This window comes from Engystomops pustulosus, chromosome 1 (assembly GCF_040894005.1).
Source record: "Engystomops pustulosus chromosome 1, aEngPut4.maternal, whole genome shotgun sequence".
NCBI classification, from domain to species: Eukaryota; Metazoa; Chordata; class Amphibia; order Anura; family Leptodactylidae; genus Engystomops; species Engystomops pustulosus.
Window position 1 is genome coordinate 192,923,724 of NC_092411.1, and position 26,733 is coordinate 192,950,456.

Here is a 26,733-nt window from a genome sequence, read left to right on the forward strand (position 1 = left end):
ATTTTCAGAGATGACAGTGTTTACTTCCTGGCTCAATATACATTCATATGACCTTCGAATTATTATTTTTTTTATAAATGAATAGTGACATTAATAGGAAACTAAATATGTTCATTAACTAAAGCTACTGTTAGACATATTTTCTGCTCCTCCTTTCTCCTGCAATGAGCAGTGTATTTGAAATCCCTTCCACTGAATGGAAAATTAGAAAGACTGTTAAAGATGGACTCCATACTTAGATAATTTCCCTTCTTGATTCATGTGTGTTAGGAGATACTGGAACACTATCCAGGCATTGTCAGTAAAGTGATAAAAGGGTTGTCCAGGGTCAGGATTCATATATAATTCGATTATGTCCAAGGGGGTTATAAAAGTAACAAACGCGCTATACTCTCCCTGAACCCAGCGCCATTCATGCAACATGTGCTCACCGGGCTGCTTGGTTGTAAGAAGCTGCTGTTATAGAACATTAAAAGTGCAAAGTTACAGTCAAAATCCCACACTTGCGCAGTTCATCAGTCTTTCTGGTGGCCTAAGTGATGCATTGCATTCAAGACTTGCAATCAACTGTGATGTAGCTGAAATCAAGGGTTAGGGTAGACTAACCACACTGCTGGGGATGGGACTCCGAGCATTACAGTGATGTAACAGGATTCCCTGCTTAGACAGCATCACCAAAATGTAATGTCGAGTGTCACTGGCCTTAATGGTGTAGGCCGATTTAGCCATAACAATCCCATTGTTAGGACAATTAGAATTTGACACTGCTCCTTTTAAATGGTTGTCAGGATTTGAAAAATCTATTGTATATCTGTAGTCTAGTAATAATCTGAGATTGGCTAGAGGGTCCAACTGCCAGTGCCCCTGTTCGCCTTGTACTATAAATTTAGTACTACCAACTAAGCATTATGTAATTACACACAAATCTGCAACTAATGGGAGATTTTTATACTTTTATATTTATTTTTACCTAAATCCTTTATAAATAGCCTGTATAATCTTGTTAACTTTATAGTGGAATGTGTATGTCAAGCCATAATCACAGTCATCTCTGGAAGGTTGTAAAATTGAGGTTGAAATTATCAAGTTTTTTCACGACATTATTATGATGTATTATTTTAGATTATGATTGGATAACCTGTGGTTCTTCAGCCGATATGCAACTTCATTCATTTAGTAGTCACGTTGCCAGTAGGCACCGCAATGTTTAGATAGATAGATGCATTGTGAAATAATGTGCTTTTGGTATGTCTTGCTTCATGCAGGCTTAGTAATGGCTATGATAAAGAACCTCAGTGGGTGATCTTGCCTTGTCTCTCTTTTATTTGCCTTTAGCTCACACTATGAAAAAGAACACAAGAAAGAAGCAAAACGGAGGCCTTCTGGAAATCAGATAGTGAAAGAAGTGCCTGAAAATAAATACTCGCCATTAAGAATACCACATCTGCTGCAAAAAAATATGGTGAAAGCTGGAATTCAAATGCCAAGCAGTTTACAGGATGTTTATGTGTAATAGTAACTTAGAAGGAAGTCTAGACATGGGCTCATCTGTGTAATATAATAGTATTGAGAACACCTAATTTAAAGGGGTTTTCCCATAAATCAAAGTTTGGCCATATCCCACTTCAGTCGGACCCCTCATCACTCCTGGAGAGCAATGGAGCAGACCATTCTGCTCCATACATCTCAATGGAACTGACAGAGAGCACCGCGCTGGGCAATTTCCGTCAGCTCCATTGAGATGTATGGAGCAGAACTGAACTGGGACACCTCTTTATCATGATTTGTGGGAGTCCCATCACTGAGACCCCCTCTGATCAGCAAGTTGGGCCCTATCCACCGGATAACTGTGGTTTGTGGTAAAACCCCTTTAAAGGGGTAACTATTATTGGAGGATAATCTGGTTGCACAATAAGTAATCACATTTGATAGGTCCGGCCTCCAGAAAGCAGGTCAATATATTGTACCCATTGGACAGCTGAGAGGTTTTGAAAGTTTGAAAAATAGAAGTTGTTACTTTTTCGCCTTTTATTTTTTGCACATTAATAAACATAATTTAGCATTGACCAATAGAAATACCAACATAAAGGCTAATGTATTTTGGAAGTTGTTTACCCAGACAACTAAATCGGGCAAATTTTGTTAATAAATTAATATTTATAACGGGCCTGTTCTGAGTAATGCATGAACAAGCCAGGTCTTCCACACAACAAGATTCTATTTGTAGTTGGATTATGTGTGGTTTTCATACACTCCTGAGAAGGCTGCAAAATAATACAGTTTCAACTTGTTTTTTCAGAGTGCTCAAAATAAAGGAGTCCCTGAAAATGTGAAACAAGCTGTGAATGAGATGAACAGTACTGCACACAACAGGTATGTATTTCTGGATGGTAGAACAATAAATGCTCCTGCATGTTGTATGTGGTTTTAAGTTCAATGGCCATTGTATGTTGAAAATATTGTGACCTGACAGACCAATGTAATGTAGTTTGGTTGGAAGATTCTCCAGGAGCCATATTTTATCATTGTGGTAATGTTGTTGTTGTATGCCTTATGTTTATGAGCGACAGTTTTCCTGCTATATACCTGCATGTCATAAGAATTTACATTAAAAAAAGGACCATGTTAAATTCAAATCTGTTTTTTTTTTTTAATTTTTACCGGTGTTTTGTATGCGTTGGAAAAGGGGTAGTCTTATACGGCGAATATATCTTAAACTCTATATTTTAAACAGGAAAGTAGGGGGGTCGTCTTATACACCAGGTCGTCTTTTACGCCGGAATATACGGTATATCTCTCTTTCTCTCTCTCTCTCTCTCTCTCTCTCTCTCTCTCTCTCTCTCTCTCTCTCTCTCTCTCTCTCTCTCTATATATATATATATATATATATATATATATATATATATATATATATATATATATATATATATAATACACTCACCGGCCACTTTATTAGGTACACCTGTCCAATTTTTTTCTTTAACACTTAATTTCTAATCAGCCAATCACATGGCGGCAACTCAGTGTATTTAGGCATGTACCTTGTTGAATCTATGCCACGAAGAATTGAGGCAGTTCTGAAGGCAAAAGGGGGTCCAACCCGTTACTAGCATGGTGTACCTAATAAAGTGGCCGGTGAGTGTGTCTGTATATATATGTATGTGAGTGCTAATCTTGCGACACAAATTCTTTTTTAAATTCCATGTTTTTCCACGTTGTATATACACATGAAATGGGCATTTACTAAGGGTCAGAATTGCACCTTTCCATCGGGTTTCCCCGGGTTTTTGGCGCACATGATCGGATTGTGGCGCATCGGCGCCGGCTTTCAAGCGTCAATATCGGGAGCGTGGCTGTCGGACAACCCGGCGGATTTGGGAAAAAAGTGGAATTTAAAAAAGAATTTGTTTCGCAAGATTAGCACTCACATACACTGGGACAAAGCAGGTGAACTCCGGCGGACCTCAACGCAGCAGCGACACCTGGTGGATATAGGGCGCATGACCTTAGTGATTCCCGGCAGAACCCAATCAGGGTCGAAGAACACGCTGCTGGATCGCGACTAGACCGGGTAAGTAAATGAGCCCCAATAATGGTCTCTGAATTGTCTTAAAGTGAATGTCCAAAACTAGAATAAAGCTATATATGGCGGGCTAAAACAAAAATTTATTTTCATATTTATTTCAACAGACAGACTTCGTGCTGAGAAGGGGCTAAAACACACAACAGCACAGTACTTGCCAGTTGAATCTTCTGCTGTGTTTCTTCTCTGCATCTTTCTCTAGTGCTAGATGACTTTGCGGGTGTAGCTGTTGTGACATTGCTGTGGTCCAGTTGTGTTGATTTATTTTTTGGCCCCTTCCCAGCATGTGTCCACTTTACTTGCTGATTGTTTTGTGGCGCATGTGCCAAATGATGTGTCATAATGTATAATTAGAAGCTTCGGAGGATAGGTATTAACATTGATGATGCCTCTTTAATCATATCTTGAAGACTTACTTTGTCTTTCTGCTTTTTTTCCAGTACAACATCCCCTTCAATAAGCCCTGAAAGAGAGGTTCGTGCAGACTGACAATTTCCTTATTCACAGTATTGCACATTATAAAAGTCTACACACCCCTGGTAAAATGCCAGATATTTGTGTAAACAAAAGCTGAACTTTTTCCACCTCTAAAGTTCCATATAATCTGTACAAACATTTTAGGATGGAAAAATAAAAAACAAAATAGTGGATGCATTATGATGTACCTGTACCGTTAAGTATGTATGAAGTGGGTTTACGGGCAGTGCCCTCTTCATACATGTTAGGTGTTTGCTGCATTATAGTGAAAGACTTTTGCGATAGAATTTTTTTTATGGCTTCCCAGTACATTGCATGTAATGTTAAACGGTGCCAAATAGAAGTACAATAGGATAACAAACCCTAGTTTGGCTCTTTAAACAGGAAAAATAAATAGTTTTGGCTTTTGAATCGCAGGGAGTTAAAAAAAAAAAATGGAAAAGGGCCTGGTTATGTAGGACCATGGGTTTTGCTGTAAAATTTCCTTCCGCTTTTTGTACTTCCATTAGTTTTTGTCTTAAAGGAGTGGCCACTTTCAGCAAATAATTGATATAGGAATTTAGTGGATATGAATTTGTCAGTGGTCATGTGATGTCACACAGGTTTATGTCTCCTTAGTGTCATATCACAGTAATGAGATCTGTGTGTCATCACATGACCATGGAGCAGTGTTTATCCGCTGTAAGTAAACAATGAAGGTTCCTATAGAATGACAGCAAGCTGAGATCTTAACAACTACGAGGAATTGATAAAGCAAGTATATTGAAAAATTGTATAACTTTTCATTAAACAAACAATATTACCGTATATACTCGAGTATAAGCCGACCCGAGTATAAGCCGAGACCCCTAATTTTACCACAAAAACCTGGTAAAACCTATTGACTCGAGTATAAGCCGAGGGTGGGAAATGCATTGTTCACAGCCCCTTCCCCCAAGTATATAGCGAGCAAGCCCCCAGAAGTATATAACCAGCAATCCCCCAGTATATAGCCAGCATTGGTCACAGCCCCTTCCCCCAAGTATATAGCGAGCAAGCCCCCAGAAGTATATAACCAGCAGTCCCCCAGTGTATAGCCAGCATTGGTCACAGCCCCTTCCCCAAAGTATATAGCGAGCAAGCCCCCAGAAGTATATAGCCAGCAGCCCCCCATTATATAGCCAGTAGCCCCCAGTAGTATATACCCTGCCAGCCCTTGCCCCAGTATACAGCCTGCCAGCCCCTGTGCCCCAGTATACAGCCTGCCAGCCCCTGTGCCCCAGTATATAGCCTGCCAGCCCCTGTGCCCCAGTATACAGCCTGCCAGCCCCTGTGCCCCAGTATACAGCCTGCCAGCCCCTGTGCCCCAGTATACCGCCTGCCAGCCCCTGGGCCCCGGGAAATATAACCTTCCAGCCCCTGTGCCCCAGTCAATAGCCTGCCCCTGTGCCCCATTATGGAGCCGGACCCCCGCCCCGTTGATGTAAAAAAATAAATAATCAAAACTCACCTTTCCGGCGGCCCCCTCGGGTCTTCTGTGTGATCCGGCAGTCAGCGGCAGGTCCGTGCCGCGCACAGCACTGACGTCAGCCGCAGCCGCTGACATCACAGTGTGTGCCGGCTGCCGGCTCACACAACACTATTGCAGCGGCGGCGGCTGATGTCAGTACCTGTGACATCACACGGACCTGCCGCTGACTGCCGGATCACACAGAAGACCCGAGGGGGCCGCCGGAAAGGTGAGTTTTGATTGTTTTTCTTTTTTTTTTCAGCGGCAAGTCAGCGGCAGGTCCGCACAGCACTGACATCAGCCGCAGCCGCTGACATCACAGTGTGTGCCGGCTGTCGGCACACACAATACTATCGCAGCGGCGGCGGCTGATGTCAGTGCCTGTGACATCGCACGGAGCTGCCGCTGACCGACGGATCGCACAGAAGACCCGAAGGGGACCGCTGGAAAGGTGAGTTTTGATTGTTTTTTTCTTTTTTTTGGTGTCGGATTTTGTTTGACTCGGCTTATACTCGAGTATATACGGTATTTCATTGCTGAAAGAGGACAACCCCTTTAATGTAATGTATGAACCTCTTATTGAAATTTTCAGGAAAATCCCCCAAACCCGTATTTAGATGGACCTGCTCATCTTTAAATTGACTGTGAGAGGACCAAATAATAGCTAGACTCATAAATTACCCCATTATTGAATCTACAACCCTCAACGTATGAAAAAGCTTTTTAGAAGTTTGTTAACCCTAGAGGTGTTTTATAGGGTGTAAAAACAAAATGGAGGTGCCATCTACGAATTGTAATATTTTTTTCAACAACTCTTTATTGGTTTAGAAAATGAAAATCACCAATTTTTGGTAAGATTGTTTTGTTTTCATTTTCAGCCATTCGCCACCTTAAAAAAAAAAATATTATAATAATATATTATTTTTATTCTTTGGGTCGCCACAATTACGAAAATTCCTTATTTAAATGGCTTTTTCCATTTTTTTTCTCCCAATTTTACTGAATAAAAACTAATTTGAAAAGATGGTGATGCTAAAATTAACAACTTTTTCTCCAAATGCATTACTTTTTTTTTTTTTTTTGGCTGCCAAATAAGAAATGTTCTTTTTAATGGTCTTATTTTGGAGTGAGTAACATTTTTTAAAACTCTTTTAAGCACATTTTTTTAAAAGGATATCAATTAAAAATGATCTTTTTCAGAAGTTTTTTTTTTCTGTCTAGGGTTCACAGTGCGGTTCCAGTAACGATTCTTTGATTATACAGATTGTTACGGATGCAGCGATACCAAATATTTGGGGGTTTTGTGTATTTTATTCAATTTTGCTGAATAAAAAGTAATTTGGAGAAAATCTTTAACATCACCATCTTTTCAGATGCATAAGTTTTGTTTTTTGACTTGTAAATCTGGTTATGGGTTTATTTTTTGCATCAAGAGTTGTAACCTTTTTTATATCACTTTTTAGAGCATTTTTTAAGGGTGTTAATTAAAAATTTTATATTTTCCATGCAAGTCCAGTAACTATTCTGTTTTATTATACAGATTGTTATGGACGCAGCGATACCAAATATGTGGGGGGTTTTGCATATGTGTGTTTTAGTGTTTGTAGGGGATAGTGACATTTTATATTTTTATTTTAATGTTTTAAACTTTTATTTTTTATAACTTTTTTTTTTTTACTTATATAAACTTTAACTAGCAACGTCATGATAATCGTCCGGGAGATCACAGCGGGAGCCCAGCAATATTAAATCAAATGGTAGATTAACAAGATGACAAAGTTTTATAACCTTTTATAATGACACAGGGCAAATTTAAGAAAGTATCAGGCTTGGTCCTAAAGCCTTAAAATGGCTTAGTCCCACAGAGGTTAAAAAATAATGCACTGTTATCTGTTTTACCGCAAAAAAATTGACTGATCTATTCTTCTTCTATCCATATATTGTATTAGGGACAAGATGGTGAAAGGAGAATCCTACAAATGTGTCAGCTGTGTCGAGAAGAATCAAGCATTCTGCTTACCAAAGTAATTATCTAATTATGATAGTTTGGGGGGTGCAGATTTGAAAATGTGTTGATTATATAGGGGGGTTTTTGATGTTAAATATGAAAAATTTCACTCAAAACTGTATTTATCCCCAAAATAGTCCATTCTGAAAATATGTTAAAGCAATAATCGATTTGTAAGCCGCGTGACGTCAAAATAAATTATCCAGCATTATGAAAATGTAAGAAGAGACCCAACAATCACATCCTTTGCAAAAAGTTGCTGCCAATATTGAAAGTCACATCAAAAATGTGGAATATATGAACAATTGCTGAACCAAAGAAGGGAAAATCCACCACATTCAATTGTACAAAGGTTTAAAAATCAATTTTATTGTGCATATATTTTAAAAAGTATTTTTACACTTAGACATATGCTCAGGGGATAATATCCCTGGCTAGAAACGGCGAGGGTACAGATCAAAATCTATTCTTATGTAATTATCAAGTGAAACAACAAACATTTACATGCTGTGTATATATGGGAAGGAGAAAGAAAATAATCCAGTAATAATGCTCATATATAGCTGAGAACAATAGGTTATTAGAAGTTTGTACATAAATCCTTACCCATGGATAAAAGACCACACGCCGACCCCTTTGAAAATGTAAAGTAGACACATGGGAAATGTTATTCAGCAACTTATTTAGGTGGTAAATCTATCTGCCTGGAAATGCGATGATTTTAAATTTTGAAAATGGCAATTTTTTAAAAAAATTCAGCATTATTCTTTTTTTTTTTTTTTGTAAACAAAAACACAAAACTTATCACCCAAAAACAATCTCAGAGTCGCTTTGATAAGTAGCAGTTTTCAAAAGTTATAACCATATAAAGCGATGCAAGTCAGAATCCAAAAAATGGGGCTGAGCCTTAAGCTGCAAAATGGCTGCGTCCTTAAGGGAAAACTTGGGACAAGCCCTTATAACAATGTTGTTTTGTAATACTTTTTCCCTTCTGTGCTACAGAATGAATGCAAGAATTGTGGTGGGATATTCTGCTCCACCTGTTCATCTAATGAAATTCCTCTTCCATCATCAATCCATCCTGAAAGAGTGTGCAACCTGTGTTACCAGAGACTGATACAGCAATATTGTAGCAGCCCATCTTAAAGCCCAAGACGCTACAAGAACTTGCATAGCAACTGGAAATGATGCCAGTCCTGCACCCTGATCAGACCCACATCAAAGACGACGTTATCTGCCAAACTGGAATATCATGTTCTTCATCTGAAGATGGGTGTGCACACCCCTCTCCATTGCTTATCAGGGCAAGTGCAGTACTTGAATGATATGAGATTGTGCTTATTCTGTGTTCAAGTTTTTTGGTGGCTACGGGAATTGCTGTTTGGGATTTCTATAGCAGAAAGCTGTAAGGGGGGGGTATTATAAGTCAGGATAGGCAATAATAATAGCTGACATCCATGTTTTTCTTGTGAAAGAAGTGTAAGAAAACTTTTGCTGCTGAAATGTGGGATGCGATTATGTGTAGTTGCATTGACTTTTTTTTTTTGTGAAAAAATGAATAGTTCATCAGTCTCTCATACTAGAGAATATAGTAACTGGATAATGTCTCTGCCTGTTCTCGTGTCAAAAGGCTGGAACATGGGAAAGTATGTACAGAGAATTCCTATTCAAGACTTTGCCAAAAGTGTGGATGAGAAGGAAGGCAAAAAAAAAAAAAATTCTAGAGCCAATAGTTTAGAGCTTGAACAATTTTAAAGGGGTTGGCCACTTTACCTCATGTTTTTGTAATGTGTGTAAGTGTCAGGTGCATGATATTAACTTATTTACCAATATGCATGTAATAATAGTTCTGCTCTTCTTGATATGTGAAGTCTTTTACCTCATCAGCCAGACATTCCTGACCATAAAATGGCCACAGATGGAGGGTCATGTGATCTCTAACTGTCCATGAACAATCACCAGTTAGAGATCACATGACCCTCCAGCTGGAGCCATTTTATGGACAGGAATGTCTGGCTGATGAGGTAAAAGACAGGAGGCTTTACTTTACATATCAAGAAAGCAGAGCAGAACTTTTTATAGATGTATATTGGGAAATTAACACACACACCCTCAAGTTTTGTGTGCATATGTAAGTGGCCAACCCCTAAATTCTTTTTGCATGTGGCAGTTCAATTTGTTATATATTTTTGGAAAACTCTTGCCAGGTCTTGAGCATTCTAGACCCTAAATATATGCAACAAAAGTAAGGAAAGTCTAAATATGCTTTGTTAGTAGTAAATTTTTATAGTTTCCCGTCACTGGTAAAATGTCCCCTTGAGGTCAATGTGGTGCAACAACTGTTGTATCAACTACATTCAAAGATGTGTATTTTACCGCAATTTCATGGGAAAACCACACTTTGACTGACTAATCTTGTTTTCCCGATTATGGCAATAAAATAAGTGTTCACGTAATCTTACTGGGAACAATCACCATTTTATTATCTTTACATTGGGGCACATTTACTATTGTGGTCTGGAATTGACTGTGAGAAAATCCACCATCATTTGACACATCTATCGTTCAATTTATCCAACTGGTTAAAAGACTAATTGTAATAAAATTCTGGTCCATAATTGGTTGAATAAATTTAGAACAACTGGTCTAAATATTTATCAGCCACTGTGATAAAACCTGTACACTTTTAGACTGACAAAGCTGGTTTCATGCTGTAAACATGTTTTCAGGACAGCGAGTCCTATGGGGCACAGGATCATAGATGATGCTACGTCTGTGTCTCTGCATACTGTGAAGTCCAGGAGAAAGGGCCGACCTATAGTCTGTATTTCCCAAACTTAATACTGTTTGAAACTTGCCTCATGTGTTTCATTAAGGCGCACATAGTGTTTCAATACCCGAGAATATACTTGTATGGGAGTTTACCATAGTACACAACTACCAACCAAAGAAAGCACTAAGTTGTGTCACTATTTGGGCAACACATAAGGAAAGTCTCCCGCTAGTGTCATTATGAACCATGGTATGTTGCATCAGGAATACACTGAATGAAGATGTAGCTATTGACATTTGTGTTGCACTAATGGGATGTCTCGGTTGCTGCTCTGAGTATATTGTATGTAATGAGAAATTCTAAAATAAATTCTACAAAAAGCTAATTAAACTGTGGCTCTTATTTCATCAACTGTGTGACTGACTGCACAAAACCACCACAGTACAAGCTCTACCGCACATGCAAATAATGTGTAGTAAGGCCAGAAATAACCCACCATCTGTGTCCGGGGGCAGGGAGTATGGATAGAAACCCTCCAAGTCTTGTCAGGGAACAGGACAATGAGTAGTGTCAGACGGTGAAGCTTCAGAATTTTCAAATTCGTACATAGAAAAAAAAATGCAAACTGGACACTTTCATAGTTTATTCCATTTTATTCCCCCCAAAGATTCTACAAATTTAACTGTTTTTTTCATGAATTTAGAACAAATTGCAAATCAACTATGCAAGAAATGAACCCACCACACACAGAAGTTCTTACACAAGGAGAAAATAAGACATGTGCCCCTTTCACTGTACCGGTGTCTGTCTACACATCTAAATGGGCACAATGCCGGACATGTAAATGTCTGTGTACACCTTCTATGGTTTCCCTTCTCTCCAAGGGAACTGTACTCCCACTGTTATCTTAGGCACTTTGATGAAACAAGAACATGCTGCTTGGCTTGCGATTTGTATCCACTCCAAGCACTTTTCTTCCAGACCAGCAGGTACTTTTGAGTTGGCACTCTCTTCAGGAGTCTTTGCATCGGCTGATTTAGTACCAGTTTTCAGCTTACATTCAGCAAGGTAACAAATATATACGTATTTAAAATAAAAGGTCCCATCTTTTGAACAGCCATTTAAAAGAAAATAGAGGTGTTTACACAGTCTAACGTCAGGAAGTGGAGAAAATATTTGAGGGTCCTGGAACAAAAAGACATGATGGTGTCAACACAATGGTATGAGAACATGTATCTTCCTATAGAGCCGATGACAGAGTCTCCTCTTCACATAGCTGAATAGATGGTTCAAAGTAAACCCCACGAAAGCCCTTTCAGCTTTCCCCTGATGGCATATGAATAAACCCACAGAAGTGACAACAGAAACAAAATGGTTGAAAAGGATTTATTTAGCCATTAACCATAAATGAACTGAGAATTTTTTTTAAAGTGTATGTTTATAATCAGTGTAGCAAAACAGAGTAGCAGGCCTCATTTAGAAAAGAGCTGACACAATGCAGATTTTAAAATTTGCTATACCAGTGAAGGCTCATGCAGTATGGAGCTGTGTAGGCTTTATATAGGAGTGCATTATGCTTTTTTTTTGTGTATATTGAATCCATCCAACAACTAAAGAATATAAGATTAAAACAGCAAAAAAAAAAACCTAACACAGATGTTTGCATATGCCAAGGAGATCTTCTACTCTTCTGATAATTCAGTTCCTTTGGTCAGTGTTCTGGAAAACGCACGCTGCAAGTTTGACTGATCAAACTCTCCCGTGTGAAGCCAGGCCTTGGGCAGAGATCCATGACTGTTGCCAAGGGACCATATGACTAAACTGAATAAATGGGGAGCTTGACAAATATCCCCCCCCCCCCCTATCGACCTAGCTGTTGTAAGCAGTGGAAAACATCCACTTGGTGTGTAATATATATATATATATATATTTTTTTTTTTTAAACTACATTCCCATTCATTCATTCAAATCCCGGTGCTGGTCTTTTTTAATGTTCACATGCCAAAATCACCTACAAAAAAAAAAAAAACACTTCTAATTAGCAGCTCGGAGCGTGGGGACAAGATGTCCGGGGCTCCAGGCTGCTAATTATGTATGCCCTTGTGTGGGAGAGAGAGAGTTGCGAGGGCTTGCATACTTAGCAGCCTGGAGCGCCAGCCATCTTGTCCCCGCGCTCCGAGCTGCCAATTAGAAGTTGTTGTTCTTTTTTTCTAGGCAATCCCAGCATGTGAACATTAAAGAAGACTAGCGCCAGGATCAGAATGAAGAGGATCAGAGGGGAGTATCTGTAGTATGTTTTTATGTATACTAAGTGGTTGTTTTCCTTTAAGGGCACATACATGTGAGAAATAATCTTTTGCCAGACCTTCAGTAAAGTAGATTGTTTGACCCACCACCAGTCAGAAGCAGCTATCCATGGTTTATTGGTCCATTATCAAGGCCCATTTGCTGTAGAGCTATTAACAAAAAACCTTGACTGCTGTAGACTGGAAGCATACTGGTTTAACATATAACAGTGTGTTTGGGTGAGTGTAGGACACCCTGGGGCCATTTGTGTTGTTTAGGATTCTAAATGGCATTATTAAAGGGGTTTTCCCAATGGAAAGGTAGGCCTTATCCACAGGATAGGGCCTAACTTGATGATCAGTGGGGGTCTCAGTGCTGAGACCTCTGCAGATCGCGAAAACGAGGGGTCCGTCTTTCTGCTCCTTTAATCTCTAAGGTGCTGACTGAAAACGCTGAGCGCAGTGCTCCAAGATCTCTGTCAGCTCCATAGAGATTAATGAAGCAGAACGTTCGTGCACAGCACTCTGCTCCATTAATCTGACAGAGCGAGGAGGGGTCCGACCCCTCATTTTCACGATCTTTGGGGGGTATCAGCACAGAGACCCCCACTGATCAGCAAGTTAGGCCCTATACACGGGATAGGGCCTAACTTTCCTTTGTGGGAAAACCCCTTTAAGAAGGATAAAGCAAGCACACACAAGAGCAAAGGAATAGTACAGTGTTTTCCAATAAAATATTGTTTTCCATTACGATGTACTTTATTACCTTTACACAATTTAGTCAATACCAAATCTTCCTTACTGGTGTTATTGTCAATGGGTAAACTTACTTAATCAGATATGTCATGGAAATAGGTAGGCCCTCTTTAAAGGGGTTGTCCGAGAGTAATAAGAAGGCAGCATAAAAAAAATAATAATAATAAACTCGTACCTATCTCTTCCCCCATAGTGGTCCCTCTGTGCCATATATAACTGTTTGTTCACAGGGGACGGAAGCTCAGCTTCCAGGCCCCAGGACAGGGGACCGTGGGGTGGGACAAAGGGAGCGCCGGAAAAGGCAAGTACGAGTTCACATATACAATTCACAAAAGGCAAGTTTAAGTGACATTAGAAATACCTTTATAACTTGCGCAACAAGACTACCAAAACAACCCTCATTTACCATCCGGTGAAGAATTCAGGAACAGCTCTAAGTATCCTTGGTCTAAAAGGGAAAAGATTTTGTCTAAATTATGTAGTTTGTACAAACAGACTTCACTATAAAAAACAAACACTTTAAAACATGTCATAAATTAGAAAGGTTAGATGCGTGTTCACCACATTTTACCAAAGGATATAAAATCTTGATAAAACACAGAGAAACTGTATACAAGCAGTCCCCGGTTTGTTGTTAAATTGAATTTGTATGAAAGTCCAAAAACTGTATATTGTATCATTGTAACCCCAAACAAAATTATTTTGGTCTCAATTGGATATTAAAAATGTTGGGTTGTCATAAGAATCAGGATTAACATTAAAGCTTAATTGCAGATACATGTGATAACGGTTATAGCTGGTTATTGTAGCCTGGGGTTAAATGACAGCAAATTACCAACATCCAGAGGTTCGTTTGTAACTAGGGGTCGTCTGTAAGTCAGTTGTTCTTAAGTAGGGGACCGCCTGTACATACCTTGCTTTGTTCATTTGTGTGCTAGCTCTGCTGATATTCCCTAAAAGTTTCTACTTGCATACAATAACCGGGGACTATTGCTTAAGATCTATACCATATAAATACTACGTTTCCCCAAAAATAATACCTAGCATAATTTTTCAGTCTGGAGTCGGTTTGAAATTTAAATAAGCCATAATTAAAGGGAGGTACTCTTCTGAACTATGGCAAATCCACAGATATTCAATATTAAAGTTACATATGGGAATGCAATTTTTATGGAAGTGTCCAATTCCTGACAGTCTCATGAAAACAATCATTGTATGTATTAGGGAGGTTCTCCCCTTTATAGCTTTAGAGAAGTTAGAGCTGTTTAAAATGTGTCCTCTCAACTGTATGAGAGGGAGCCGACAGGTGACCAGATGAGCTCATTTATGGAAAAAGACATAACTAGACATGAGAAATCAAACACGTCTTTAGGGACAATTATAGTGGGAAGGAAGAGGATGACCAGAGGAAGAATATGTAATCTACCAGTTAATCGAGAAGCGAGCGGATTATGCAGTAATCCATTGTGTAGTAGCACACTTTAGATTTACAATTACTTGGGTTTCCTGACAGAAGTAGGTGGCACTGGGAGGAGGAATTTGGGACCCTTAAAGGAAGAAGAGTGGAATACAATTTTGGTGAGGGTGGACTCTCCCACAGCGATGCGCACAGGCTATCCTATTCATACCTCCTCCACAGAGTATACAGGGTGCAGAATTTGTTGATCGATATTGGAGCCTGCAGCGATTGTGCAATACATGCGCTGCTGTCAGCGATTCTCACAGGTCCCTAACTGATAGGGGCGTGGAGGGGGGGTGTCGCCGGCCCTCTAATGAATACGGCCGACTGCTAGGGCGACTTGTACGACGATCCAAACTCTTATTTGATAAGAGGTCGGATCGTTTAAAACTAAGTATGCAAACACAATTTTAATAAAAATTAAATATAAAGGGGCTGGGGACAGGATGAGGGGGGAGCTAATTTGGTGGGGGGGGGGGTTTTCGGGTGTGACAGGTCCCCTTTAAGGAGTTAAAGCAACGTTGGTGTCCATACTGCTTGCTACATATTCTTAATTGTATCAGAACATTGTTGTGTTAACAGGTTAACTGAAGCCAGACTTACGCATGTGGCATCTGTTTTTGGCCATGGCAGCTACGGCATCCTCATGGGTCAAAAATCTTACTACCGCTTCCCCAGAGGTCCCGCCTGCATCTGCACTGTATTCAATATTTATCTTCAATGGCATCACAGGGTGGAAAAACTGTTAAAAAATTGTAATTTTTAGTGTACATGATAATGTCCAACAAGCAGAAGGAGCTTTACTGGCCCACACCTGGAATTGCCATTTAAAACAATGGCAAGTGCAGGCACCTGAGTAGACCAAGTGCCCATCATTAACTTACATTTGCAATATCTTGGCCAGAAGCATGGAAAGGAAGTCCTCGAATGTGAATATCATGCACTGGTGATACACCTGGGAATTCACTGGCATCCACAGCCTTTCCAGGCATGTCCTTCCCATAATCTGTAGGCAGAAAATAGAAGAACAAGAAGAATACAAGTCACTTTTTCCAGATTCAGCAATTTATATAAAATTTAGTGTAGTAATATTGTAATCCAGAGTTTTATGTCTTACTGCATACTGTATATCTGTGTCTGTATGGCAGTATAGTATAAAAATTATCAAGGTATCACATTTAATTCTCTTAGTAAAAAAAAAAATAAATCTTTCCCCCATAAGTTAGCATGTACAGTTAATAAAAAAAGAAAACACTCAAAATGGTTATTGCCGCTTTTGTAATGACCTTGGTTAAAATGATATTTGTCATTATATAAAATAAACCATGTCAAAATTGCATTTAAGGGCTGTGTACATCCAAAAAAATAAACACATCAAAAATTCCATTAAAAAGGGTAGTGATACAAGTCACAAAAATTTTGTGTCTTTAAAATACTGTATAAAACAATATGAAACACCATCTCAGTGGGGCTCAGGTAATGTGCAGTGATGGCGGTTACACATCTCTATATTAAGTGAGAGAAACGCATATTTCATTTGCCTTTACTTTGGTAACAGCATAGCACAGTCTATTGGGCAGAAAGGGAGGAGCTGTTACTGAAAACTAAGGAATCATGGGAGTTGTGGTATCCTGTGTCAGGCATTTTTGAGATACTTGGCTTTCTAAAGTAGGCAGTTACATTTCAAACTATTTAAGCTCCATTTTGTGATGACATTGAGCTTTGTTGTATGCATATATTTATAGCATTATGGGTTTTCGTATCAGACATTGATATTTCCGGAATACCCCTTTAATATGAATAAGTATTATCTATTGAGGTATGCTTAAAGACGGATGTACCCTCTGCATCATCAAAGCCCTATACATATATGTTCATACAAGTTGAATTAGATGCTAATTTTTTATTTAAATCACCCCCCCCCCTCTTGTTACCGTACATATTCTCGTATATAAGTGGAGTTTTTCAGAACAAAATTTGTGCTGAAAAACCCTAACTTGGATTATACACGAGTCTACGCCCCCCATAGGTCCTCTTCTTGTTTTCGTAACTACGGTGCCTCTTCGGGTCCTTTCGCTGATCTTTGGGTACACACGCGATGCTGGAGGCTCACAAACAATGGCGTCAGCAATGTGACTTCATTCTGTGTACCGGCCGAAGACTCGAAAAGGACCCAAAAAGGCACCAGAGATTTGGAAGCAAGAAGAAGACCTACGACGGGGCGTAGGAAAGGCGAGTACATTTTTTTTTTTCACTACAGGGAGCAGGCAGGCGGGCTATACACTACAGGGGGCGGGCAGGCAGGCAGGCGGGCTATACACTACAGGGGGCGGGCAGGCAGGCTGTACACTACAGCGGGGATGTGACCAATGTATTTCCCACTCTCGAGTCAATAGGTTTTCACAGTTTTATTGTGTTAAAATTAGGTACCTCGGCTATACTCGGGTTCACTTATAGTTATGTATATACAGTAACTATACAGTTCTTCTGCAGATACAGTATACTGAAATTGAGAGACAAGTATCTCACCATTCATGTGATTGTTCTCACTGACTATGTCCTGGTGTCGGTCTTTTGTGTCATTACTGACAGATATGTCTGGGTCATAAAGTTCTTTCATGGTTGGAGCAAAAGAGACTCCTTTCTTCCTTCTAACAAGGAAGCGAGCATTCTGAATTTCGTTTTTTCTGCTTGGAAAAATTTCAATGTATCTAAAACAAGTAAAAAGAAATTGAATATTTATGCAAAAGTCCATAAAGATTAAGGTTCAGTAGACACAAAACACATATTGTTTTCCAAATGTATCCTGGAGTAAATGTGACCTCAACTCTTGATCACAGGAAAAAAAAAAATCTAAGAAATCTTGCTTTCAAAGTTCTGAATGCATGTGAACATCTTGTCTGGCCATAGAGTCCAGGGAGTAATATCTACAACATCCTCTCATGGTCAGTTCTACCAGCATCATCAATGATACAATGACACGTTTTTGCCTTTGTGTTTCATATTTAAAGTAATACTAAATTAGGCAAAAGTAAACATGGAAAAATGCTGACGCCTGATGACTTGGGATGGGTTTGTACATAATAACAGTTGTGTCCATTGAGCAGTTTTATGCCGACCAAATTGATAACATTTTGGTAGGCTGGATGCACCTATCTGGCATCTGTAGAAAAAGCTCAAACAGATAAAGGTAACATTCTGCTTATTTATACCTGGCGCTAAGTGACATCCAGCCTCAAATGATACACAGAATTCAATAGTGGTGTGCTGTGCCAAATGTACATAACATATTACCTGCTGCCTATCTCCTGCTTGTGTCGCAAAAGTGCTTGTTCTGCATGTTCTTCCGAAATAAACTGGACGAATGCCTCCCCCGACTTGCGTCCTCTCTGGTCAAACACAAATGTTATGCCTTCATCGGCTATACTTAGACCTGTAAAGACATGCATTTTAGTAAGACTATTTTACTGAATGCACTTTGGATCTCTATGTACACAGCCCTGCTCTCTACAGTTTAGGATTGGCTTTGATTTATTATAGCGACAGCTGAATTGTAAAATGACAGTGTGGGGAAAGGCTGCATTGTCATCATCCTGATCATCCAGAAGTAGGATGTTACAGAAAGCATGAAAACACGGGGCTTTTGTAGACACACTGGGGCTTATTTACTAAGGGTCCGCAGATCGCATTTCCATCGGACGGTTCATGGTATTCGGGATTTGCGCTGCTGGGAAAGGTATTTAGAAGGGAATTTTGGCGCAGAAATGGGGGGGGGGGGGCAGGCCGTCGGATTGATTCGGACTGAGCGTGCAATTTAAGATTAAAATTGTGTTGCAAGAAATTTAATTACATACACCGGGAAGAAGAAGGTGAACTCCGGCAGACCTGAGTAGGGATGCAACACATGCACGATATCGGGTGCACAATCATAGTGAATCGCAGCACAGTGCATTGTTGTCGGACAATGCACCTTCGGAAACTCCTCTGGATGGGTAAGTGAATGTGCCCCACTGTGTGCTCACCACACTGTAACCCATAGACTTCTATTGTTCTATCTAATTGGTGCAGCGAGACCACAGCCATAATTGCGACCATCTGATTTTGGATTGGGAATCCAAAATTTCAAAGTTACATATTGTGCTGTAATCTTTTGTGTGCCCTTTTCTCTAGAATGCTGTTGCAGAAGACAAAATAGGCAAAACGGTCTTTTAGTTTTGATGAGGAACTATAACGAAGCACTCTTGCGTTTGAAGAGTAGTTACTGAAAAACTGCCCAAAAATAAATAAATAAACTCACCTGAAAAAAAATTGACAATATCTTGTTCACTACAACTATATGGAAGACCCCGGAGGCGCACTGTGCCATCGCTTGGGATACCAGCCAATGACTGTGCAGCCTGAGACACAGAGGAGGATGCAGTGGGCGACATTGGAGCTTGCAGTCTCTGTAGCAAAGATTCAGCATCTTTCTGGCTCATTTCAAACACTGCAAAACAAATCAAGTTTTAGGGAAAAAAATACAATAATGTTTTATAGTAAACATAATTCTATTTCAATTAAAGGACACCTGTAATGTGTGAACACAGAGTGGTTTAAAATATGTATGTAAAATAATCAATTGCTTTGGACAATTCCATTAAATCTTGAACATCAGCTGCAGGGATCTTGATGAATGACTCATTTTCCCTTGGCAAATTTTAAAAGATGCAACAACAGGTATAACACGTAAACTTGCCGTTTAAGGGTAAAACATAGACGTGACTTAAAAGAGCGACGCATGAGACTTTGAGGAGGTTTAAAGCTGACCAGGAAAAAAGGGACCGTCTCAGGCAGTCCTAAGACTCCAAGGGTCGGCAGTCACGTGGCCGCTGCAGTAGCCACAGCATTCACAGGAGGGAGAGCAGAGGTTGCTTACCTTCTACATAGCGCTGTCCCAAGTACTTTTTGTGGTGTTCTAATGCTTTTACCAAGTCATCTGCAGTCTCAAACTCAATGACTGCATCTCCTCGTGGTTTTCCATCCCTATTAAATATGAAGTGAACACCATCTGCGCCACTTCGTACATTGCAGCCTGAAAAAAAAAAAAAAAAAAAAAAACACATTAGAGGGGACAAATATATAAGGAGCTTTATTCAAAATACAAAAGATGGGCCCTAACAGGAAAAGCCAAATTAAAATATTGGCTACCAACACCTGGCTCTCTGCACATCTCCGTTCATCTTCAGCCTCCAGTCCACACTACACAATGCACTGAACGATTGACTCTTTCTACAACAGCAATACCAGGAAAATATAATTCGTAATGCTGGCAGCACTTGTACTAAATGACTGGATAAAAAGTGTGTTTCACTCCTTATGCTGCTGTAGAGAAATCCCCGGCATAGTTCCCATTCCATGTCAGGCTGCCAGAAATTACCTAAACAGTGTAGCAAGCAACCTCAGCAAGGAAAGCCCGGGGGGAAATCTTACTGACTGTATACGGGAGGTAAATCCCATACTTGTGATGTGAAGGGGAAGATTCAGAGGTATTAAATGTTGGAGTGACCTTGGCTGTGCACTCTATTCCGCTGCGTGAGTGGCTCTTCTCGAATCAGAAGGGGCAATGTAAGTTTGATTTAGCAACTTTCAGGGTCCCAATACTTGAATTTGTCTAGATATGAGGCCACTAAACTAGAAACATTTCCTTGAGAGGGGTTGGGTGCTTAACCTACCAATATCAATTACCCACCTTCCATCCCCCACATGATAGGTGATAACAAGATGATCAGTGAGGGATAGACTGCTGGGAGCCATTCTATTTAATAGCATGGGGTTGTTGTGAATTGCACTGTTTATGTTGGTGCTGGAAATAGGCAAGCGCTGTCCAAGGGGCTCCAGACTCCTTTGGTGAGCCTCAGGCTAATTTTTTAAGTCTTTTTTTTCTAAAAAACAAGAGCATATGAAGCTTAAAGAAGAGATCCCTTTTCAGCTGTTCAATCCCCTTTAAAGGGGCACATTTACTAAGGACCTTGCGCCAGTTTTTTGTCAGATTTTGTACATTCTTTTATGTGTAAACTGCTTGCACATGAATTCAAGAAGTGTCAGCGCCACATATGTGTCACATCGTGGCTGCACTATACTCGACACAAATTTCTGCGTGTAAAACACATGCCACAATTCCTGAATCTGGAGCACCCTGTGTAGTTTGAACAGTTTTTGATAAATGTTGGCCAACAGTTTGTACATTACACATATTTAACAGTACTGGAGGAAAAAAAAAAACATACCTGAAAAAAAATTGAGCACATCTTCTGCAGTGCATGACCACGGCAGCCCTCTAGCACGTACAATAAACATCTTACTAGGCCCTTGGTCTACAGGCCTTGGCTCATACTCTGGTAAATCAAAATATTCTTCACTTTCATGTGAATTGGACGGACTCTGTCAAAGAAGAAAGCAATAGTGTATAGTGGCAATAAGTAGATAAAGGATCTAAAAAAATAAATAAATGTACAGCTACATTTCCACCATCAAATCTTGTCTGTAAGCCTGACACCAAAACAACACCACCCAGACTATACTATGGCTAATGTAAATGGCGCCCCCCACCCAAACATTGGCTAACGCCAAGGACCTTCCCGCCCATAGACCAAACTATGGCTGACTCCAAAGCCCCCACTCCCCTTCCCAGATCAGACTAAGGCTGACGCCAACATCAGCGGACGCCAACTTCAGCCATAGCCACCCCCCACCCCAGACCAGGCTATGGTTGATGCCAGCGTCTCCCCCACCACCCCTTACACGAGACTATGGCTGACAGCCATCACCTCTCCCCCTTACCAAACTAGACCAGACTATGGCTGACTCCACCGACCAAGTGACCAGACTATGGTTGACAGTGACAGCGACACCCCAAATAAGAACATGGTTAACAGCGGCACCAGTCCTCTGACCAGACTATGGCTGCTGATGATGAAGCTTCCTGCTCAGTATAAACTGTGCCTGACATCCCAGACTACGACTGATGTTGCTGACCCCAGATGTTTTCTGGGTTGGATAAACTTGCAGCTATTTTTAAAAACAGTTCTATATCTTGTGTGTTCTATAAGTGCGAGCTTATAGCAACATCCCATAGGTTCACTGTAATCAGTGATCTGTATACCCAGACATACACGAAGGATGCATATTGCATCTTCCCTGCATGCATCTCACCCTTAGGCTTAGGGAATCCCAGTGACATTTTATCAGTGACATCACAGGATCCCTCTGCAGGGACTTCTCTTGGACGCTGTGTAAGGTCATGTAACCAGAGCATCAGTGTCCAATGCTGAATTGCACCGGTTAGCTTTTATCGGGACCAGGACTGACAGAAAGAGGAGAAAACCCTCAGGATGATTTATCTGCCCAAGAGGTTTTTTTTTTTAGGTGTAAAACTCTCTGTACAAGCGTCAAGAATTATTACTTTGTGTGTTTTAGGTCCAAGAGGTGTGAGGCTTTGGGTTAGACAAATGCTTGGGGGTGCAGTTTTGAATGCTATCAACTATAGCAGTATTAGGAAACTCCCCCAGTGCTTCAAGTCCAGCTAGCATTCTAGAATTAAATGCATTTTTGACAGTCCTGCTGCTACACACAAAGTTACAAAGGTACCCAGGGCTGCTATCAAACACTTCTGCAGCTTTGTATGGTCAAAACTGCTGGTAATCTCCCAGTGACATCCTTGTCACCCTCCCCCATACCTTCTATTTTCAAATCTTATTACCTCTGTACAAAAATCTTTTTCTTCTCTGTGTCTCAAACAACTGCAGGTAGCGGTAAACTGATGCTGGTCTGGATTCTCTCTATAGTTCAAGGGAAGTCCTCTTCTACAGTCGCTGGACACCTATCACTTTGCACAACGCTTAGTGCCGTGTCTTCACACTCTTCCTGTCCCCTGCGTCTCTTAAAGGCTAATGTTTGATGGGAGAATAATTCATATTTAGAAAAAGTGAGCAGAAGACAGAGAAAAGAAGTGTCCACATGTAGAGAAGAGGAGATTTCACCCTTGGGTCTAAGGACCACAAAGCTGCACCACCTGCAGTTGTTCTTCAACTATGGAGGGATAATACGCTTAAAGGAAACCTACCACTTGAAGTGGCAGGTTTCAGATGGAAATACCGAGCACCAGCTCAGGGTGAGCTGGTGCCGGAGCTTATTTTTGTTAGTGTTTTAAACCGCTGTATTGCGGTTTAAAACACTTTTTAAACTTTATAGCCGGCGCAGGCAGGTACGCGCTCGGCGCTTACCATGCGCGCGGCTACATAGGAAGTGAAGGAGATCCGCGCGCATGGTAAATGCCGAGCGCGTACCTCCCTGCGCCGGCTATAAAGTTTAAAAAGAGTTTAGAAAACCATGAGAAATTGATACACAAATTGTATAACTTTTTATCATAAAAACCTTAACATTAATTTGCTGAAATTGGAATACCCCTTTAAGCTTTAACCCCTTCACTAAAGTGTCACCCACACACAGTCCCTCATGCGATTCCTCATGGTTTTCTAGATCTCAGCTTGCTGTCATTCTATAGAAAGCTTCTAAGTGTATGATATGTAATGACATGACATCTTACTGAAACTAATACTCCAGAATGAGATCACATGACAAATATACTGACACCCTGGCTGCAGCATGGGATTGGCTGGTGTAACCCTTCAAGGTTTTAGAAAGCCCATAGAGTTCAGTGGTAAACACCCGGTCACCGGGTAGAGGCCACAACAGTCACAAGCCTGGCACCATGCCCCTCACCTGGTATCTGCTGGTACAGTAAGGCCTGTGCAGCCCTCTGCTCTGCTGTGCTGGAGCCCACAGTGTCCCCGTCCGCCACACACAGCTCTGCAGCTCCTGCGTTCCTCTCCACAGCCGTGCAGCTCCCCGGCCTTGGCCCCTCAGCAGAAGCTGCGCTATTGAGGCGCTGATGATCCTGCAGCTCCCGGCCATGCAGAGGAAGGGCAAACACCGCTCCCGGAAACCCAGGGGGAGCTCACCAAGGACCAGCCGACTACAGCACGGCTCCGCAACAGGAAACAGAACTACAGCTCCCAACAAGCACCGCTCCACGGTTGACCAATAGGTAAAAGGGAAACGCTATGGAAACTACATTTCCCAGCGGCCATCGCTTTACGTAGACAAATCAGTGAAAGCACCAAAAACGTGAAGAAGGACTGCCTTTTCCTGTACGTGCGCTGAACCAATCAGAGAACTTTACTGCGGTGGACTCCACCTCCTCTCCCGGCATACAACGGGCTGTGCAGCCAGCGGATAGTGCCGGCTGTCACGTGGAGCAGCGCATTCTGGTGACATTGTGCAGGTCACCTGACCTTGGCATCAGCCACCCCAGCACCTAAAGTAGGGAACGCAAAATCCCAAGTAGATTTTACTGGGGATTGTATCAGTATGGTGCCTGCAGCTAAATGGAAAGCAAGAAACTGTTATGCACATGCCAGCGTTTGTAGGGAGGAACATTTGCAGATTGATTCTGTATACTGCAGCTGTCAAAAATTTGCAAACAATCCACATGCGCTGAAATGCACGCGTTTTCATGTAACAATGTGTTTTCCAGCTTTGAAAATGTGAGATATTTCTCTGCAGGCATCGTTTTGGTCCAATCATATGCCATCTTGTCTAAGCCTGGGGTCATGCTGACCACTGTCCAGCCATGTCATGATTCAAACGTCATTTTGTGTGAACTGTTAAGAAATGACTGTGTCCTCGCTGTTGTTAACCTTTCTGCACCTTCTCTTACTGAAGGCCATGTTGTGACTTGTACAAAGCTAACCCAAGGACAATTAGTATAAACATTCTGTTTGTATGAGAACAAGGCCTCTGGCTGAAACAGGTCATAGTTCATCAACATTTTGGAAGAATGTCTTATAGGGGAGGCTTGTCACCTTACAATTGATGAGGGCTGTTTGAGCCTGGATAAAGAACTTTTACGAAAGTGTTATTCTTCATTGCTGAAGTGTAAGATCTAAATTTTGCTTACCTGAAAATTTCTTTTCCTCGAAGTCCAAAGGCAGCACTGATGGGTAAGAGTCTGTAGTCCTAATTATGACAGAAGAACACAATAACAATGTTAATTAACAATAAATCAATTAACCGACTGCCCTATAAGTATCCTAGGAGTCAAGGAAGAGGCGTGTTTTATGCAGCAAAAAAATTATTTTATTGGGAGGGAATATAATAGTGCTGCCTTTGGACTTCGAGGAAAAGAAATTTTCAGGTAAGCAAAATTTAGATCTTCCTCTCGTCCTACAGGCAGCACTGATGGGATTTAGGTAGCAAATCAAAGGGGGGGACAAATTTTCGAAGCCACTGTAGATAGCACCGATACGCCAAAGGCTGAGCCAGCTGAGGAGACATCCAGCCTGTAATGTTTAGCAAAAGTATTACAAGAAGTCCAAGAAGCTGCTTGACAGATCTGATCTATAGAGAGCATTGCATACTCTGCCCAGGAAGTAGCAGTAGATCTTGTAGAATGAGCCCTAATCTGTAAAGGTGAAGGTTGTCCCAAGGCTCTGTAAGCCATAGAAATACTCTGCTTTATCCATCGAGAGAGAGAGGCTGCAGAGGCCTTCATCCCTTTTCTTGGACCTTGAAATTGGAGAAACAGAGATTCACATTTTCTAAAAGATTTTGTCTTCTCTAGATAAGTCAAGACGGATCTTCTAACATCCAGAAGATGCAGAACTTGCTGATGAGCATTAGCAGGAGTTGGACACAAAGCTGGAAGATAATATTCCTGATTTAAATTAGAAACTGAGGCCACTTTAGGAATAAACGATGGAACTGTTCTTAGTATGATGCAGTCTGGTCTTATCTGTAAGTATGGCTCTTTGCAGGATAAGGCTTGCAGCTCTGAAATTCTTCTAGCAGTGGAAACGGCAACTAAAAAGAAGGTCTTCCACGATAAACATTTGAGAGAAGCTTCCTGTATAGGCTCAAAGGGAGGTTCTGTGAGATGATGTAGGACCAAGGCAAGATCCCACTGTGGACATGGTGGCCTAATAGGAGGTTTGATGTTCCTTAAAGCCTTGAAGAATCTCCGTACTAAATGATTAGATGAGAATCTATTGTTATTTAAAGCATTGATTGCAGCAAACTGAAGCTTCAAGGTAGCAGGTTTTAAACCTTTATCAAGGCCATCCTGTAGAAAAGTAAGAATATCTGAGACTGAAGGTTCAGATACAGAATTATCTGAACACCAGGATGTGAAGACTTTCCAAACTCTACCATAGGACTTAATGGTCGCTGGTCTTCTAGCTGACAACAATGTCTTTATAACTCTGGATGAAAGACCTAGACCTGTTAGGGTCTTCTTCTCAATCTCCAGGCCGTAAGCTGTAGCTTCTGTGGTGATGGATGGAAAAACCCCATCTGTTCCAAGAGATGTGGAACTGCAGGAAGTTTCCAATATTCGCCCTTGGACAACCTCATTACAAGAGGAAACCATACTCTGCGTGGCCAAAATGGTAGGATCAGAATTGCATTCGGTTTCTCTTCTTTGATTTTGTAAAGTATCCTCTGAATGAGCGGTATCGGAGGAAATATGTAAATGAACAGGTTGGTCCAGGGAAGAGACAGGGCATCCACTGCATAGGGTTGGTCTGACCTGTAAAGAGAGCAAAACATTGGCAACTTCGAGTTCTGTTTGGTCGCCATCATGTCCATTTGTGGACAACCGAACCGACTGACAATCTGTTGGAAGATAACACTGTTCAGGGACCATTCCCCTGGTCTTAGTTGAGAGCGGCTTAAAATGTCTGCCCGAGTGTTCAGAGACCCTCGAATGTGGACTGCTGTCAGACTCTGAAGGTTTTCCTCGGCCCAGGAGATAATCTTTTGACACAGTTTGATGAGGGGTGTGCTCCTGGTACCCCCTTGCTTGTTTA

The 26,733-nt window shown here is 40.9% G+C and overlaps 2 protein-coding genes across 8 annotated transcripts in view; one reads left to right on the forward strand and one right to left on the reverse strand.

Annotated features, from left to right (window-relative positions):
• RUFY3 (RUN and FYVE domain containing 3) overlaps positions 1-9,298 on the forward strand; it is a 66,993-nt gene extending 57,695 nt beyond the window's left edge. For 5 of the 6 annotated variants that reach the window (XM_072116651.1, XM_072116659.1, XM_072116692.1 and 2 more), the window contains 5 exons: positions 1,336-1,462; positions 2,300-2,373; positions 4,024-4,057; positions 7,499-7,573; positions 8,560-9,298. In XM_072116651.1, coding sequence (XP_071972752.1) covers positions 1,336-1,462; positions 2,300-2,373; positions 4,024-4,057; positions 7,499-7,573; positions 8,560-8,703 — 454 coding nt within the window. In that variant the 3' untranslated portion in view covers positions 8,704-9,298. The remainder of the gene's footprint in view (positions 1-1,335; positions 1,463-2,299; positions 2,374-4,023; positions 4,058-7,498; positions 7,574-8,559) is intronic. The other variant, XM_072116667.1, reaches the window with a different exon arrangement.
• A 1,665-nt stretch (positions 9,299-10,963) lies between these two features.
• GRSF1 (G-rich RNA sequence binding factor 1) lies at positions 10,964-23,992 on the reverse strand. Of its 2 annotated transcripts, XM_072116742.1 has the most exons (11): positions 23,591-23,730; positions 22,569-22,755; positions 21,097-21,250; positions 19,746-19,901; positions 19,128-19,316; positions 18,125-18,263; positions 17,360-17,541; positions 15,715-15,836; positions 15,434-15,572; positions 13,733-13,819; positions 10,964-11,515 (listed from the first exon to the last, which is right to left on the reverse strand). In XM_072116742.1, exons 3-10 carry the CDS (start codon positions 21,164-21,166, stop codon positions 13,770-13,772), a joined length of 1,047 nt encoding a protein of 348 aa, XP_071972843.1. In that variant the 5' UTR covers positions 21,167-21,250; positions 22,569-22,755; positions 23,591-23,730; the 3' UTR covers positions 10,964-11,515; positions 13,733-13,769. The 2 variants fall into 2 exon arrangements, with proteins under 2 accessions (XP_071972843.1, XP_071972834.1); XM_072116733.1 differs by lacking the exon at positions 22,569-22,755 and having other exon boundaries at positions 23,591-23,992.
• Between the last annotated feature and the right edge of the window lie 2,741 nt (positions 23,993-26,733).

Excerpts from the sequence above, each read along its gene's own strand:
- GRSF1 (XM_072116733.1), bottom strand. The coding sequence starts at position 23,782 with ATGGCCGGGAGCTGCAGGATCATCAGCGCCTCAATAGCGCAGCTTCTG. Across the intron at positions 17,542-18,124 it reads AAGCAGGAGATAGGCAGCAG|ATACATTGAAATTTTTCCAA; the intron begins GTAATATGTTAT and ends TACTTGTTTTAG. Across the intron at positions 15,573-15,714 it reads CTGGCCAAGATATTGCAAAT|TTTTTCCACCCTGTGATGCC; the intron begins GTAAGTTAATGA and ends ATTTTTTAACAG.